Source organism: Bombyx mandarina, chromosome 08 (genome assembly GCF_030267445.1).
Source record: "Bombyx mandarina strain Sakado chromosome 08, ASM3026744v2".
Classification (NCBI taxonomy): Eukaryota; Metazoa; Arthropoda; class Insecta; order Lepidoptera; family Bombycidae; genus Bombyx; species Bombyx mandarina.
Genome location: NC_143215.1, coordinates 1,353,803 through 1,372,879, shown reverse-complemented (window position 1 = coordinate 1,372,879; position 19,077 = coordinate 1,353,803). Strand labels below are relative to the sequence as shown.

Genomic DNA, 19,077 nt, shown 5'->3' with positions numbered 1-19,077 from the left:
AATAAGTTATCTATAATATTTTTAATTTCTTTATTTATCGGGTGGTCACAGACATTATTATAAAAATAGAAATTTTGAGGAAATACAAATGTTTAATACAAATTATTTTGATAATCGAAATAAATTCATATCAATCCAAATTAATATTTGAACTATGAAAATTGTATGGTATGTAAACAGAAATATATTTTATAATTATAATGATTATTTATTCCATGCACTGTCGGTTAGAGAAGCTGTGCAAACTAGAATAAGTTCTAATAAAGAATAAGAATAAACTTTGAAGAGAAGAAAAGAGCTTTCTTCGAAGCTCAATTCTACAAGGTATTCAATCAGATAACTATCTATCTCTGTCTTTCCTGTATGAAATTTTGGTATGTCGAAATATTGGATAAATCCAGCAAAGCTAAATAGAGTATTTACCTAAAAAATATGTTTATGCTTAAAGTCACGTGTTTATGTTATTCGAAAATATTAACCAATTTTTCAATCGAAGATTAAAACAACATTAATACTGAGAATGAATATTTATTTATAAAATACACATATATGTTTTGACCACAAATTTTGCACGATAATTAAAATTAATATTCATTAATATTCATTTAAATAAATATTAATTAATCTTCTTCTATAACTCATAGTCAACTGTTGATCCTTCTGTTGCTGGTGCATTTGACTCATCGCTGTCAAATTTGTCCTCAGGAACAACAGTTTTCTTTTTGCTGGTTCTGATTGTTTACTTGTACTTGCTTCAGATATATTTAGGGGTGATGTGGCAATACACACTTGCCTTGCCTTTGTGTTCCTGTGCTGGAGCTACTTGGATAGCTTTGTCATTACTACACCTATTTTCAAGTGGCTGGACATCTGGAAATATGAAATAATGTTAGCAATTTCTAGGTACCCAACAAACTTATAGTTTGTAAATATATAGGATTATATGTGTACTGTAGTAGTAGTAGTAGTAGTAGTAGTATGTAACTTCCTAGTCATCATCATCAGCCCATATAATATATCCCCTTGCTGGACACTGGCCTCCACTACCATTGAGAGGCTTTTTAGGCCTTAGTCCACCACGCTGGCCTAGTGCTGGTTGGTGGATTACACACCTAAGAAAATCCTAAGAACATTTAGGTGTGCAGGTTTCATCACAATGTTTTCCTTCACTGTTAAAGTAAGTAAGTGATATTACACTGTGATAAATTTTCATTATCACAAACTTCCTAGTACCTTATGTAATAGGAACTGAGGTCCACTTGCCCATTTTGGCTACTTCCACTAACTAACTATTCTCCTTTTTTCTGATATTGTTATTTGATTATGAGATCTGTGAGTGTTACTAATTATTGACAGTTACACCTACCTTGACTACAAGATGGCAAAGGTATAATAATATAACACATCTCATTTTTAGTCGTCTCTTCAATCTCCTTGACAATAGTGAGTCTTTGCCGTTTCACAAATGCAGGTCGAGGTTCACTTTGAGTGAATTTTCGTTTTCTATCTGCCCGACAATCGAATTTGGATGGTAAACAGTTTGGTTTCATTCGAATTCATTTGATGGAGCCCATTATCTTGTATTGCATATAATTCTCAATGTCGTTTTCCAGCTAAAACATGAAATAATTTTCCAACACTTTCAATACATAACCTATAAAAAAAATATTAAAATGTTATTTTACTAATGTTAGGAATATAATTTCGACTGTGTAAAAATGTTATTATAATGTATACCTACATTATCTCTTGAAAGATAAATAATGAACATATTATTGACTTAATCTTTTTTATACCTTCATAACGACAGGTAGGAGGATGGAAAAAATGTATTTGGTCTAACTTTACGCCAATGTACATTATTTCATTTATTTATTTTTTAATTTTTTTAATTAAACTGTATACATACCAATCAATTGCTCCTTCAGGATTTATATTTGTTTTTTTTTCTCTCGATTAAAACCGCGTAGACGGTACAAAGTTTAGGCATTATAGTTGACGCATGCGCAGTACACATATTTTGCATACATTTATTCAACTAATAAAAATAGTAAATTAAACAAAAAACGAGTAATTTCGAAAGAGAACAAACGTGTTTTATGTAAGAACAATCGAAAATTAATATTTACGAGTCATTAAGGATGAAAAAATATTAAAAATTGCATTAGAGGGGCTAACTTGTAGGTATATTTTTAAATATTTTTTTTAAATAAACAAATGCAGAACAAACAATTATTAACAGTGAACAATCATGAACAAATGATGAACAAACGTATTAATAGAAAATAAATATAAAAAAGGAACAAAAAATTTTTTTGAGGGGCTAACTTCATTCACCTCATTAGGTAGGTACTTTTTGATTCGTCTTTGTAACCTGCAAAATTAAAAATAAGGGTGCTTATATAGAACATCTCAAATAGTTTATTTAAGCAAACCTTAACTAGAACAGGTTTTTAAATATACGTCCTTAGAAACATTAAAACTTAATAAACGAAATTTTATTTAAAAAAAATATTTAATGAAATTTGTGATAGAACGTACCTCATAGGTACGAGGCTTACGGGCCTTGGGGACGCACTGGGTATGTGAGGCTTGATGGTCTGCAGATGTTGAGAGCAGACCGCGCGTCCAAGGATGTTTTCGGGCCATTATCTCGTATGACATAATCTGACTAATTATATTGAATTAGGGGTTCACCGTTCACCACAAACATTAAAAAATTATAAGCCAATCTCCATTGTTGTAACTAGGCTTGCAATCTTTAAAATTCTACCTGTTTAGCTCTATAGTTGGAATTTTGTGTTTCTTCTAATGTGGTGTTATCCAACTATTGATTTTTGTGCAAAAACTCTATGAAAATATTTGTTTTTATACGAAACAAGTATTTTCATAGAGTTTTTGCATATGTAACAGTAGGGAACGGCTTGGCTCTGCCTCTTACATTACTGGAGTCCATGGGCGACGGTAACCACCCATCATCAGATGGGTCGTACGCTCGTCTGTCTACTAGGGCAATATTAATAGAAATGTAGGTGAATGAACTTACGACCTACCAGCTGTACTGTGGTTACAGAAGCCCATAGATATTAGATGGCAATTCGAGTGCCTCGATGCGTTGTGACATGAATTTTAAGTTTCAATTGCATGTAGTAAAATAACATAAGGGTGGCCCTGCTCTTTAAGCCGGAAAGCATTGGTTCCTATTTCGCGGTAGAAATAGGTGGATTAGTGTTACCTACATACGGGTTCACAAGACCCCGAGCCCTGTCATCACCAAAAAAAAAAAACGATTTAAAAGTTTTTTTATAATCTCACTTACAAAAAACAACGATTAGTTATATAGTCGTAACTCGTAAGGTTTATGCTGCTTACGCTGTAGGTAGTTATGGAGTAGAACGTAAAGGGTGATATTGCACCATAGAATAAATACTTCTCAATGTAGAAACTAAAATTTTATTTCAAAAACAAACCAAGGGTGTCACAAGAGGCATGTTAAAATCACGAATCAAAGTCTTGAACTCTTGCAATTTAATACCGGTGTCTAGATTTCAAAATATTATCATTTTTTTAAATACAAGACGAAACATATTTTTTTGGGAAAAATTATGAAATTGCTGGAAACACCAAACGGACGTAAAACGAGTTGTTTCTGAATTGCATATTTTCAACCAAACGAAGGGAATTAATATTTTTCTTTCTTTCATCATTCAGTTTCATTTCATATTAAGTCGCGCAAACGTTTCTCTTTCGTTCTTTAAAGTGTTTCTTAAACGAAAGCATGGTGAACCGTGACTTCGTAACCGAGTACAGTTCATTGCCTTATGTAAAACTTGAAATGGCTTTTCTTCCTTGAGTGACCGAATTAAATAGTGACTTATGTGTTTCATGTGATCTCTATTGGTTTGTGAAGGGGTCTAAGTGTTACAATGGCTAATTCAACGGCTCAAGTGTTAATGAAGAAGGGTAAAAGGGGGGCAGCCGCTTACATACATGCGGACTGCTCCAGCGGATCACCACAGCACTTGGGGCCACTTCTAGACGTTCTGCTGAACCCTAGCAAGGCTATAGACGAGTGGGAGACCATTGACTGGTGTCGGTGGCTGCTGGCTGGAGGTAGAACACCAGATGAATTCGCTGCAGTCGGTTAGTATTTGTAGTATAACTGTACCTTTGTGTTTGTAGGTTATGCTCGCTTACACCTATTGTTAATGTTAAACAAATAGACGTTTATAACTTTTATTTAACATATTTATTTCTAAGGTTAATTGCTTCAACTACATCATTGTTTTACCTAGAAATAATTCAAAAACAACATAGATAACATCAAGCTGTCATTGTGAAGCAATCAAGTCTAATCAGAAGATTGTACATAAATGGACCCTTTTTGGTATATGGATTAGTGTTATGGGGTCGAAGTATGAAATTAAACATCAAATACATTTATTTAAACAAAAGGTATTCTCTTCTAATATCAACTGCTGACATCTTGGAGATCATTAATACCCTTGACAGTTCTGTCATTGAACTACAAAGTATAAAGGCATTTTTTACTTCTACCTGAGACCAAGAAAATTGTCCAGATTATAATTGGTGGGTGTTAGGTTTGAGAATTAATTTAAAAACAAATAAAAGGCAAACTGTACATAATTTTTTTCGTGTTCAGTATGTTGTTACTACACTTTTCTTTGTGGATTATAAGCCATTCAATACTGAGTGTTTCTTCCATGTATCTCATACATTCTTGGGCTATAAAATCCAGTATATTCAGTTTATATTCAGTTCTCACTGACCAAATCAATGCACTTAATTCATAGCCTTTCATATATTTCTATGTCCAGTTTGAAGTAACCATTTAAGGCCCCTTTTGCCCCATCTAAGGTTATTTGTGTAGCAAATGTGGCCTGATTTCCATAACACTCTCAATTCTGTTTCACAGGAAAATTAATAGTATAGCTTGGTTCATGACTATTTGTCTGATTTGTATTGTGTGTGTGTGCATAGTGAGTTAGCATCATCTTATTTTTTTCCATATTAAATTCATAATTTTTTGCAAAATATACATAATCACAAATACAGATGACTTCTTTTCTTAAAAACAGCCTAAACTTTTTAAATTCACACTGTGCTTTGTCTTCTTCTGAATTCTTGATTTTTGCCAGACTGCTGAAAAAGGTTTAATAGAGAAAGAGTTAATCATTGTACTTGGTAATTTAAAGATAACTTTGCTAAAAATATGATCGGCATTTTGCAAGGAACTGATTTCTTATATTTATATTCAAATATATACTTTTTTAAATAAAATTATCCAATGAGACGAAAAACTTGACTGTATTTAAAATATTAACTAAAAAGTGAAAACCAGGTTTAAAATATTTCTCTAATATTAAAATAACTTGAATATTACTAAAGTGTTGTAGGTGGGGGCAGTTGTAGCAAATAAAAAAAAGCTTTGAATTTAAATGTCCCTTCTGTAAAACATTGTAAGCCAAAAACTAAGCAATAAGCACCTAAAGATGCATAGAATAGTATTGCACTATCTTATCTCATATGCCTTAGAAGCGTAGAGAAAACTGTTATACAACTGCCTGTTTCTAAGCCTTCACAGGGAGCTAAAATTGTCCTCCCTATTTCTGCTGCATAGGAGTCTTATGCGCTGGTTTGAGAGGTAGGTCAGTCATTATACAATACAATTGTGATTTGTCCTCATGTCTCTGGTTTGCGGCATTCACATGCTGATCTCTTTGGACTCAGGTAACCATATTAAAAAAGTTGAATTTGTTTGTTCTACACAATAAGAAAAGAAGTTCAAAATTCATTTAATCTAAAGTGATTGCCTGCTTTGTTCTCAGTCAAAAGAACTTAGTGCCAGTAAGTAATGGTGACATCTATGAAAAAGCTCTTATTTTGCTAAGACATAATTTTGCTTTGAATTACAGACTAGCTCACCTAACGTTAGGCCAACTCAATTTCTTTGACAATCTAGGAAAACTTTGATATTATTAAACTTTTTATATTGACTGTTTTATTTAATTAGCATTAAAAAAAATAAAAAAATAATGGCTTTTGCTTTTATCATGTGTCAATGATTGATATGCACTTTTTGCTGTACACGTTTCAGCATTTTGCCACTCTAAATTGACACAAACGTTACCTTCCTGACTACATTACTAGTCACTATATCAACACATAGCCAATAATCATATATTCAAGTGATGTCTCATTCATTTGGTGACCGTTTAAAACTGAGAGCCTAGAAATGAAATAAATGTGCTAGTATAGTTGGTATGACTTGCAATATTAAATAATTACTGATTTTTATCTAAACAAATAAACAGTTTTTTCAAAATCAATGAAAAAGTTTCCTTTGTGAAATTATGATGTTTAATATTTGAGTAAATAATCTCCTTTTTCCTTTATTTAATTATATGTATCTATTTAATTTTGAACACTATATAACTATTAAACTAGGGATTTCAATAAAATGATTATGCATCAAACCTTGTAAACAAGTAATTTTAATATGACATCATAACAACAGTTGTGTAAATCTATATAGTAGCAACATAAGTGTTATTACAAAAAAATAACAAAGTACTCTGTTAATAATTATATTGTATGCACTTTTAAAAACAAAATACTTATTATTTTACAAGTATTTTTTTTCGCATGATATGTCAGAAACTCATTATCTTTATATGTATATTTCTTCTGTGTGTGTGTGTGTGTGTGTGTTTGTCACTGAACTCCTAAAGGGATGGACAGATTTGAATGTTTTTTTTTGTATGCCTTTGGGTGGCACCCTGGATGGTTTAGCTTCACAAATCAGCTCAGCAGATGGTGCTGCAGTCGGTATCTAGGTTATTTATCATTCCTAGAAATACAAATTTATATGGCAAAACAATGTTTGCCGGCGCAGCTAGTAAATATTTATTTTTCGAGTATGTTCTTCATGGTAGGGCATAAAATTACATATCCGATCTAGACGACATATACATATATAGTCGCCATCATTCGGATCATCATTTCGGATCCTCCCGATCTACTCACGGTGCTTTTAAATATTTCTAGCACCAGTCAGCGTTCTCGTTGAACGCGTCGAATGCGACGAAGGTTTCGATGAGCAACTTGACCCACTGAGTTTCTCCGCAGACCTTCTCAGTGGGTCTTTATTCCGATCCGTTGGTAGATTTAGCGAAGTATTATTCTTGCTAAGACTAGTGTACCTGTTAGGATATTAACCCCTAGAGGCTACTGGCAAATGGGCAAAAATGGTAGGTCATACCGTGAGCGCGCAGTGGTCCTATCATTTTCTTACCCATTTTTGGAGAGTACGAAATTATTTGGAGACAGATTCTTTTAAAATACGATGACGAAACTACACGATGCCTAGTAGCCTATGTCGTCGGATATTTGCAAATAAGACGTTTTGTGAATAATATGAACTTGCAATTTCTAAACCACAAAATTCGGACTGCCGATCTAGGGAGCAAAGACACTCGTTCGATGTAGGGTCTTCTTCCTTTTGGCGTCTTTCTCCAAAATAGGTTAATTGTGACAACTTCTATGCTTGTTTAACTAAAACTTAATGCTAGTTAATATTTAGGTAAGAGTGTAATACAACACCGCATAAACTGGCTAGTCCGCAGCCGGGCCATAACTTCAGAGTACATTTGAGATACATAAAAGAGTGGTATTTACATGAACTCTAGTCTACATAAAAAATGTGAAGCTTAGAATAAAAATTGCACAATACTCTGCAAGACCGTATAGAAACTTTTTTTTATTGATTTGATTGGGTGGACAAGCTCACAGCCCACCTGGTTGTTAAGTTGTTACTGGAGCCCATAGACATCCTCAACGTAAATGCTCCACCCACCTTGAGATATAAGTTCTATGGTCTCAAGTATAGTTATAACGGCTGCCCCGCCCCTCAAACCGAAACGCATTACTGCTTCACGGCAGAAATAGGCGGGGTGGTAGTACCTACCCGTGCGGACTCACAAGAGGTCCTGCCACCAAACAGTAATAACGACACGAGGGGTACTTTTATACCGTTTCGGAAGAAAATGTTTATTCCAAATCTCTTGGGAATAATATTCACCTTTTTCACATCTTTTTTTTTAATTACGAGACCTCAGATACGTTAGTAGGTACAAAAAAATATTTAGCCATAAAATAGTGAATAATCGTTGGTTCTAAATCTGTAATAAGACGTGCTTTTGACAGACTCGCTTGTGTATGAAACGAAATGGTATGCAAAAAAAAATACATTTGTTAGCTTGATCCGTGTTATCTATGTTATCTTTTATTGTAACTTTCACAAACCTAAAGGTGTCTGATTAATTTGAATTACCTAGCACTCGTAATTATAATAATACAATAATTTGCCTAAAAACCAGGATTAAAAAGTTCTTACTTAAATATTTTTTTCGTTGAAAAAATACATTAGCTGATTCTATCGTCTGCGATACATAGATGCATAATTTTAAATTGGCACGCATACATTTGCATGTTCTTCTGCGATCCTCACGGACAGACTTATGTGACAGCCGGTGTTTTTCGTCTTCTTTTGTAATACTCTCCTGCTTGTAAGTTTCCACTCGACTTACCTCTTTTCGTTTTTCGGTTACTAGCCCACCAATGTCAAATAAAGTATTCACACTATCCAAAAATTCCATAACTATACTTCTGTAAATGGAAGATCTTTCACTGTGCGGGTGTTTTTGCTCGGCAGATCGACGATCCAGATGCTGTGCGGAATCTACAAATATTATAATGTCACTATGCATTTTATAAGTTTTAAATCTTTGTTACCGTGATTCACCGTGGTTTTCACCGGAATTCTTTTGTTCTGTTAGTAACCGCTGCACATCTATTTACTAATCAATTTATGCACACGTAAATAAACTTATGTTTAGAAACAGGATTTGAAACTTTTTAAGACTGGTATTTTAATATTTCGGAAAGGTCAATATAAATGTGTGATGCTTGCAGTTCGTGTACTCTTGTGGTTCTCAACTGTGTTTCCCGCGCCAAACAGAAAAAAACGCGCACTGCTTAGGTAGTAAGAATAATTATTTTGAGCTTTAAATAGATCTGTGAAATATTTTTTAACAGTGGTAGAGTGACTCAGAAGAAGAGGTAGACATAAGAAAGGATGGATGGATTGCGTGAAAAACGATATGTGTAAGAAGAGAGTGAGCGAAGAAATGGTATATGATAGAGGAGTATGGAAGGAGAAAACATGTTGCGCCGACCCTAGTTGACTCGTAGAAGGGCAGGAGAATGATGATAGTGGTAGGGTGACTTGGTAGGTATAGCCACTTTCCTTACATCTGCCACGAGTAACTAGCAATAATGAGTTCCGATTTGCAGAATGGGGGGCAGTCGTTGAATTACGATTACCCGTTCCTCCGTCGAAGCGATAAAAAAGTCCTTTATAATGTAATGAATTTTATTTTCTTGTGTACTTCTTTTTATCAATTAACCATTTCAAGAGATTGTTACACGGACCATTTCAAGCTATATGACCATTGCATTGTATCACCAGTTGAGAAGCACTTGTCTAGACCAGGTTTTAAGCCTTAAATATATTGAGTGAGTTACTTAGATTTCAGTTACACAAATTTCAAAAATATTTTCTTTAGTTTTCAAATTATGTCTTATTAGGAAATTACGTTATTTTCGTTATTGGGTACGACGTAATAATCCATCGGAGTTCTCGCTAAGAGCAGTGGAAGTCTTGGCGATAGATTTTTTTGCAACCCGTCTTGTCCCACTTGTTCAATGTCAACGCACTTACAGCGTTCGACCCAAATGCCGATTGTAATGCTGATTCTACATAGTAAATTTTAATATCGATCGAACCTCGAAATCTTGCCAATTTGTATATTGTGATATTGTTTATCAACATAAAATTAATCTTTGAATAAAGGGTACAGAGATTCTTTTCGCTAACGCAGTGAAGGATATGCCAATATTTTAGGGCTGATATACTGTGTCAAAAATAGTGCTCTTTTTTTTCCTACCTATGCTGATAACCTTGAGAGGCTATTTCAGCTTCTTGACGTGTAGGTGAGCTCACGGGGCTCAAACTGGAGTGTTGCTAACACTGGCCCTAGCAAGAGCACTGCTTTGCAGAACCTATCACCCGATAGGAAGAGCGACCCACTGAGAAGATCCGGCGAGAAACTCAGTGGTCTGGGATAGTGCTATTATGGTTTTTAAACTGAGTCAATACCCAGAAACTGAATCAGTGGGTAGGTCTAACATGGAAAATATTATTGCTTTCTGTTTTCAATGTGCATCAAAGGACACGAAACAATCTCGGCTTAGAGAAATTCACTAACAAATACACCACTTTTTACATGCGCAGTCGGGTGTGCCAAAATTCATGCAATACCGATCGCTTCCATTACAATAACGCGTTCGTATCGCTAGGGGTTGCTTTGTTCTTGCAATGCATAATAGATGTTCGCGTCTGTTTTTATAAAGAGATAATTTATGCGCCTGATGTCATGTGTTTCATCATATTTTTTACTTACAAATTCTCAGGTTACTGGTTGGCATGTTAGCACTGCCAACCACCTCATTAACTTCACCAATAACAATCATTTAAATTTTTTTACAATTACTACTCTGTTTAATATCGTCATAATTGAGACATATATCAAACTTTGTTTCATTATCATTTCAGCATTTGTCACGTTTTCAAACAATTCCTCTGTCAGGTTCCACTTCAATAATTTGAATTGGTCTATTGTCTTGTTTTAAACAACTTACCTACTGTTCTACTGTTGTCACATCTAAATCTTTAAACAATATGACAGGGGCTTGCCCTACAACCACAGAAATCTTGATTTATTTCTGTGCCTACAACCTTCATAAAAGGATATTCAAATAGAGACACATGAAGTCGAAGTTTTAATCGTTTAGCAATTTACTCGCTTTATATACCAATAAACCTCAACGCATGACTGCTGTTTGGCAGAAACAGGCAGGAGCATTGGTTGTAATTACCAGTGCGTGCTAAAACTCATCTACATCATTCATAACTGCCGTAATGTCGTGTAATTTCATTTCACGTTTTTGTTTAATTTTAGGACTTTTTTTATTTATTGCTTAGATGGGTGGACGAGCTCACAGCCCACCTGGTGTTAAGTGGTTACTGGAGCCCATAGACATCTACAACGTAAATGCGCCACCCACCTTGAGATATAAGTTCTAAGGGTCTCAGTATAGTTACAACGGCTGCCCCACCCTTCAAACCGAAACGCATTACTGCTTCACGGCAGAAATAGGCAGGGTGGTGGTACCCACCCGCGCGGACTCACAAGAGGTCCTACCACCAGTAATTATGCAAATTATAATTTTGCGGGTTTGATTTTTATTACACGATGTTATTCCTTCACCGAGGAAGTCAATCGTGAACATTTTGTTGAGTACGTATGTATTTCATTAGAAAAATTGGTACCCGCCTGAGATTCGAACACCGGTGCATCGCTCAACACGAATGCACCGGACGTCTTATCGCTTAGGCCACGACGACTTCCTTAAAAAATATAGGGAGTAATAGATGGTCATTTTGAAGCTAGCATTGCAGATTGTTTTAAGAGCTACTTCTGATCAATGAGCATGAGCTTAATCGCAATTTGTTTTATTCCGATACTAAGGGTACTCTATTTAAACAAAGTGATTGATTAGATAATGCAAAACGAAACCAAGCTAATGTAAACAGGTTATATCGATGGTCGAAATCCGCGACTCTATAAGCAAGTCGTTACGGACTTTAATAAGAGGAGGAGGATCTCATAAAAGAATTCCATTTTAAAAATGTGATTTCGTTAAAAACCCTTAAATGAAACTGGTATAATTTAATTTCACTAGGGTTTTTTTTTCTTAATTAAAAGAGCAAATTGGGAGCAATTCTTTGAGCAAAAAAAATTACAAAAGAAGTGGATATTTTAGGTTTTATAGCAATTTTTTTTTTTAAATTAGTTACAAATTAACTAATAGTTGATAAACGTGGAGCAATGACGGATTCTAATAGAGCATTTAAAGAGCAATTAATTGGCATATAGCTTAATTAAAAAAAAAAATTCTACGCTAATTTCCTTCCGGAGTTTTTTTTTGGAGTTGAAAATTTCCATTGTTTTAGTGATTTTCGTTTTCAGCCTTGATTTTCTAGGGAGTTTTACAATCATAATATTGATTTCATTTACCGCCGTAATAAAGTAAAGAAACTGCTAATATGGTCACTGGAGTCCACAGAACTTAAGACATTAAGTTGAAGTCTCCATTGTGTTGTATAACAGTGGCCTCACCCTTCCAGACTAGAAATGGTAACCAGCGGCTTGGCCCTGCCCCAGGCATTGCTGGCGTTCATGAGCGACGGTAACCACTCACCATCAGGTGGGCCGTATGCTGGTCTGCCTACAGGGGCAATAAATAATAAAAATAATAATAATGATAAAAAATAGATACCATTTCTGTTTTGGTGCAGAAATAAGCAGGATGGTTATTATAAATTCATTTTCGTATATTATTCGAAAAATGTGTAGATTTATTATTTCATATCCGGTTACCGACGTCGTGTCGTAAAAAGTTGATACCAGTTTTCATGTTTAATCATGTTTATCTTTTGAATATATAGTGTGATACTCCAACTAACAAGTCAATTATTAGATGTCTGTAAGTGATTTAGATTTACATACTACACCACATCGCCAGATTGTATAAACATAGGCGGTATCACAATAACTCTTTTTAACAGGCGTCAAAAAAGGAGGTGTTATCAATTTAACAGTTTTTTTGTGTGCTAGTTAGTGCTTTTGTCATGTGGTCCTATTTAAACTTATCAAGATCCGTCCAGTACTTTTTGAGATATCCCTAATGATGCGCATCTAGTTGACTTTGGCTACTTTGATAATGTTATAATTTTATTTTCTTGAAGTCGGTTTCCGTTTATTTGATTGTTTTTGTGTTATGTAAGTTTTTTTTAAATTGAAGGTTGAGGGAAGGTTCTTGTCAATTGCATATGCAATTTTTAAGTCATTCGCAGCTTGAAACATGTACCTACCTAGGTTTAAAATTCTAAATACAGGTTTTACCTACTTTTGGTCTTGAATGCTAGAATTTTTTTTATTGCTTACATGGGTGGACGAGCTCACAGCCCACCTCGTGCTAAGTGCGACGTAAATGCGCCATCCACCTTGAGATATAAGTTCTAAGGTCTCAAGTATAGCTACAATGGCTGTCCCACCCTTCAAACCGAAACGCATTACTGCTTCACGGCAGAAATAGGCAGGGTGGTGGTATCTACCCGTGCGGACTCACAAGATGTCCTACCACCAGTATGATTTAGATGACATTTCTATGTCACGAGCATCACTAGCGACATTACGATCATCACAGCACGTGATTTTGATAGACAGAAAAGCGTATTACAATCTTCAATCGATTTATTGCGTCGTGTAACAATTTCAATTGTGACTGGTGCAAATGATTTTTTCCAGCGTCAAGCAGAACCGAATCTATTATTTGGTGTTTACGTCGTAATATCGCGACCACCACACTCGACTGATGTGTGCTTAGTGCGAGTTTTTTAACGTTCTCGATAGCGTAAAAGTTAACTCATATTTGTATGGAATGGGATCGTTTGCGTACGTTTGCCGTCAGGGGCGCTGTTCCAATTGCATACAATATTGGCTTAACTTTTACGCTATCGAGAACGTTAAGAAACTCGCACTAAGCACACTGCACTCGATACGGCCGCCGCATACCAATGACTCATGTAAGATTCGACAACGCGGAGATGCAGCGCTAACTGCTAACCCCCTATCGAATCCGCGATTCCGAGTCCGTACTAGTTCTTGGCCGAGTGCGTTGACTCGTTGCGTTTTGTATCTGCTGGCGTTACTCACCGGCCGTAGCGGGCTTTGACCCCGGTACAGCTGATCGAGACGCAAACACGTGCCTCGATTCCCTATACTCCCCCCCTCCCCCTTTGTTTAGTTTTGACCGGAACGTCGTGGAACATACGTTTTTTTAGCTGGACGTAATTAATGACTTACATAGGTATAGTAGCTGTTGAATATCGGTTAAAAACCTTTGTAAAGGGGCGACCCTTTATATTAATGTGTTCAACGCTAATTATGTTTTCTGTTCGGTCATTAATCAGAATACACTACGAACTCACCGATCATCCAACAATACCCTTTTTATCCATCTACAATACTAAAATAATATTTACGAATGTAACTTTACTTTCCCACAGTTATAGAGAATATAGAGAAGAAGTGTAAAATGCTAATATTAAAAAAAATCATGAATTAAAAATACATTATATCAATAAAAAAAACATTACACACACTACCATGTATTTGACACAACACATACGTATAAATATATTCTTTGTAAATTGTCAATTGTGAAACTTTTGTTATTTTTTAAAGTCTGTGGTCAAATTAAGAATAGATTAATATTGTTTGTCTTTAACATTATTTGTCTATAGTGTAGTCTTGGCGAAATCTGTGATTATAGAAGTTTAATAGTATTTGACAATAGAACCAGTAAGAATGTTCAAACTTATAATTTCAATTAATTAAAGTCGAATTTCGACTACTGCGGCGACCACTAGTAGTGGTAAATTGACAGTTTTTAAGGGATCGTCAAAGGAAAGATATTTTCTATCGAGCGGCTGTCATTTCTTGTAAGAATTCGGTACAAACGACTGTCCTAATCTTTTGTTCGAAATTTACATATAAGTGTACAAGTTTATTTTAAATATATTGTTAGAGCGATTCAGTTTTTTTGTCTTATTTATTCTATTCTATGATAGCTATTGCTCTCCCATTAAGGTATCTATGGGGCCGTTTTATCTCTTCATACCCACAGCAACAAAAATATATTTAAGACTAGGTAATCCGACAGATGTTATTCTGCTCTGAAAATCTGGAATTTGATCGCAGTAAGTAACACTTACTGGGTTCAAATTTAAACCAACTAACGAGCGGATAAAAAAAAAAAAAAAAACGTTCCAGCCGTTTAGGAGTGGTTAGTGAGAGACATACGTACAGAAAAAATATACTCAGTCTGGCCCTGTTACAATAAAAAATAAAAAATAAACTATTGCAAATAACATTTATTACCTTTACAGTGTGTTAGTTTAATACATAAATATAAAACAATTTAAAGTATAAAAAGCTTATTTGAAGTGGTCTCCATTGGCTGCAATACAGTCCTTTAAACATTGAGGCCAGTTATCAATAGAAGCACGCACTCTTTCCATGGGAAATTTTTTCACTGCCAATCGTACGGGTTGTTTTAGGGACTCCAAATTATCATGGCGTTTAGAGCAAGCCGTACTCTCTAAAACTGATCATAAATCATAATCCAGCGGATTAAGATCGGGACTAGACGACGGCCAGTCTTCAGCTCTGATGAAGTCCGAAACGTTTGTTTCTAACCAAGACTTCGTAGACCGAGCTGTATGACCTGGCGCCGAGTCTTGCTGGAAGGACCATTCTTGATTATTGAACATGGGGCTTCACTTCACTACCTTCAGGGGCTTCACTACCTTCTCAAGAATGGTATCTTGATACACTTGTGCCGATGTTTTGATACCTTTTTCACAAAAGTATGGCTCAGTCACTCCTTCATAGCTAATACCCCACCAAACCATCACTGAAGTCGGATAGTGCCCACGTTGCACTCTGTCGACTGATTGAGAAGCTTCCTTAGAGCTTTGAGCATAAATACGGTAATTTTGTTTGTTAAAATTTTGCTCAATTGTTAAAATTTTCTCATCCGTAAACAAAAAATTTCTATGACCTCCCTTTGCGTTCCGCTTCAGTAGTTGTTTTGATTTTACCACCCTATTCTCTTTTATATTATCCGTTAAGAAATGACCAGTACGTCTCTTATAGGCTGCAAGTCCTAAGTCATCTTTTAAAATACGCGACATGGTTCTAGGTGCTATCTTCATCTCCCGAGATAAAATCTTTTGCTTTCGGACAGGATTTCTTCGAATTCTTTCCCTTACTGCTTTGACCACCTTTTTCGTACGAACACTACGTGGACGGCCAGATCTTTTTCTGTCACAAACAGAAGAGGTCTCATTGCACCTATTAATAGCTCGGTACACAAACATTTTACTAATACCAAGCGTATGGAGAGTTTAAAAAATTGCATTTGGCTCCATACCTACTTTGTGTAATGCAATCACAGCGATTCGGTTCTCTTTATCACCCCACTCCATTTTAATATCGCAAAATATTGTACAATGTATTGGCGCCAAAATGAGAAAACTCAATGAGCAATCATATAAAAATGACAGATTCCAAATTCAAATGTAATATTTTGTTTATTTTTAATTGTAACAGTCTGGACTTTTTGGCGGGAAGGAGGAGTGAAGTTGTGTGATTTGTTTTATTTTGTCTATTTAGTGTTTCTTCAGGTTTAAATATTAATATAAATATAAATAACGGTGGTTTATTAACTGTTTAATATCTGTGAAAGTGCACAAATGTGGGAAAATGAAACAAAATTGCTGGACGTAACTTCTCGGGATCCTACCAAATGTCCACTGAAAAAATCTCAGTAAATGATCACCATTTTACTGAGATTATATTTCATCCCATATCATTTCATTTAGTTTCATTCCAGTTGATTAATGTCCCAAATAAATCATCTTCATTTCATTTCATTCCATTCCATTCCATATTATAATTTTTCATAAAAGTAAGAATATAAATTAAAGTAAGATATGACTTAAAGGTCTTAGTTACCAGGTCATAAAATCCCTTAAAATTATAACAGTATTTATGGCCAGATTAAGTATATACAGATTAGACTACCATTTTTTTGTTGGGGATTGGGCCGAACCTCCTTCTTGTTGTCCGCGCCCAGGAGCCCTGCCCATGACCCCTCGACCACATGGACGTATTTCCTATTGAAACTCCAAATTTTATATTAATACCATAGAACGTCATTTGAACTATTACGAACATTTTAAGAACAAGATTATAAATGAACACTTACAATTTCATTTACATAATATCTATATATTTTTAGACCTCATGTGTCAAGGGCGGTATTCACGAGGTGAAATCTATGGGCTTCGGTACGACAATGTGGATCGTGAAGTCATTCACCTAACTACACTAAGATAAAATCTAAGGCAAATGAAAGTTGGTGACAAAACGCTGCATGCTTATTTCTGAATGCCATTACCTATTTCTGCCGTGAAGCAGTTATGTGTTTCGGTCTGAAGGGTAGGGCAGCCGTTGTAACTATACTGAGATCTTAGAACCTATATCTCAAGGTGGGTGGCGCGTTTACGTTGTAGATGTCTATGGGCTCCAGTAACCACTTAACACCAGGTGGGCTGTGAGCTCGTCCACCCAACTAAGCAATAAAAAAAAAACAAAAGTGGATGGAATCCATAAATAATGGAGAAATTCAGATGAACATCCCCTTAGAACATTTTTTTTTTTTTTAATGCACTGTCGATTGCACGTGTAATTGAGATGACATCTGCCATGAACTTTTGTCAATTTGTCAATGTTTTGTATTGATGATCACTTTGTTGGTGCGACTTAATAAATAAATAAATAAATAACATAATTCCTTTGGCTTCGTCGTAAAAAAAACTCGTCTCTGTACATACTTTACTTTACTTTAATTTGTAATAATTTCGATTATGTAATATATTCATTTGCAAAACTACAGACTAAACTGACCTTGACTTAGTGTTTAAGTTTTTTCAAATCAAAAATCAACTCTAGCGTTACCGTGTTTTAAACAAAAAAGTTCAGATTTATGAACCATTTCAGTATTATAGTTGCTAAGGTGTCTTCGTTCGAAAGGTCGATAAACTTTACCTTGTAAAAAAAAACCAAGTTGCGATTATTTTTTTATCTAACTCTGTTTTATGCTCCTAAAGCCTTAGCGACGCCGTGAACTTATCTCGTTTTATTGAAGATGCGCTGAAACAAAGGACAGCCTTGTTTGTTATTTGTTAAAGGCCTTGCGAATTACATTTAAAAAACACATCAGCTTTTTTTCTTATTGCTTAGTCGGGTGGACGAGCTCACAGCCCACCTGGTGTTATGGTTACTGGAGCCCATAGACATCTACACGTAAATGCGCCACCCACCTTAAGATAAAAGTTCTAAGGTCTCAACTATAGTTACAACGGCTGCCCCATTCTTCAAACCGAAACGGGTTACTGCTTCACGGCAGAAATAGGCAGGGTGGTGGTACGGGTAGGTACTCACAAGTGGTCCTACCACCACTAAAAATTAATTAATTAAGAAAATTACTAAAATTTAATTTTGCGAAGTGAGAATTCCATATAGTCGTAATTTCCAATCCAAATAAAGATAATTATAAATATATTCTATTTTTACTTCAAACGTTGGTGATTCGTGACGTGTATTTTGATATGCATAGAAGAACACCGTTTTACAATACTCGCTGTAATACCGTCGTCGGTTTTCGTCAACAGCAGTGTTCAAATTTTTTTTTATTGCCCTTGTAGGCAGACGAGCATACGGCCCACCTAATGGTGAGTGGTTACCGTCGCCCATGGACTTCAGCAATGCCAGGAGCAGAGCCAAGCCGCTGCCTACCGCTTAATATAATATAAAATAATAATGGTCGTCGTGGCCTAACGGATAAGACGTCCGGTGCATTCGTGTTGAAGCGATGCACCGGTGTTCGAATCCCGCAGGCGGGTACCAATTTTTCTAATGAAATACGTACTCAACAAATGTTCACGATTGACTTCCACGGTGAAGGAATAACATCGTGTAATAAAAATGAAACACGCAAAATTATAATTTGCGTAATTACTGGTGGTAGGACCTCTTGTGAGTCCGCACGGGTAGGTACCACCGCCCCGCCTATTTCTGCCGTGAAGCAGTAATGCGTTTCGGTTTGAAGGGTGGGGCAGCCGTTGTGACTATACTGAGACCTTAGAACTATATCTCAAGGTGTGTGGCGCATTTACGTTATAGATGTCTATGGGCTCCAGTAACCACTTAACATCAGGTGGGCTGTGAGCTCGTCCACACA

General features: G+C 35.5%; 1 protein-coding gene and 1 long non-coding RNA gene across 6 annotated transcripts in view; one reads left to right on the top strand and one right to left on the bottom strand.

The window, feature by feature from the left end:
- Positions 1-514: 514 nt before the first annotated feature.
- Positions 515-2,074, bottom strand: LOC149502409 (uncharacterized). 4 transcript variants are annotated; one of them, XR_016323458.1, is made up of 3 exons: positions 1,910-2,074; positions 1,367-1,654; positions 515-870 (listed from the first exon to the last, which is right to left on the bottom strand). It is a non-coding gene; the product is annotated as an uncharacterized LOC149502409 (long non-coding RNA). The 4 variants fall into 4 exon arrangements; XR_016323459.1 differs by having other exon boundaries at positions 1,367-1,613; positions 1,910-2,071; XR_016323460.1 differs by lacking the exon at positions 1,910-2,074 and adding an exon at positions 1,742-1,757.
- Positions 2,075-3,599: 1,525 nt separating this feature from the next.
- Ubr3 (Ubr3 ubiquitin ligase) overlaps positions 3,600-19,077 on the top strand; it is a 78,162-nt gene continuing 62,684 nt past the window's right edge. For both annotated transcript variants that reach the window (XM_089728985.1, XM_089728984.1), the window contains exon 1: positions 3,600-4,143. In XM_089728985.1, coding sequence (XP_089585111.1) covers positions 3,927-4,143 — 217 coding nt within the window. In that variant the 5' untranslated portion in view covers positions 3,600-3,926. The remainder of the gene's footprint in view (positions 4,144-19,077) is intronic.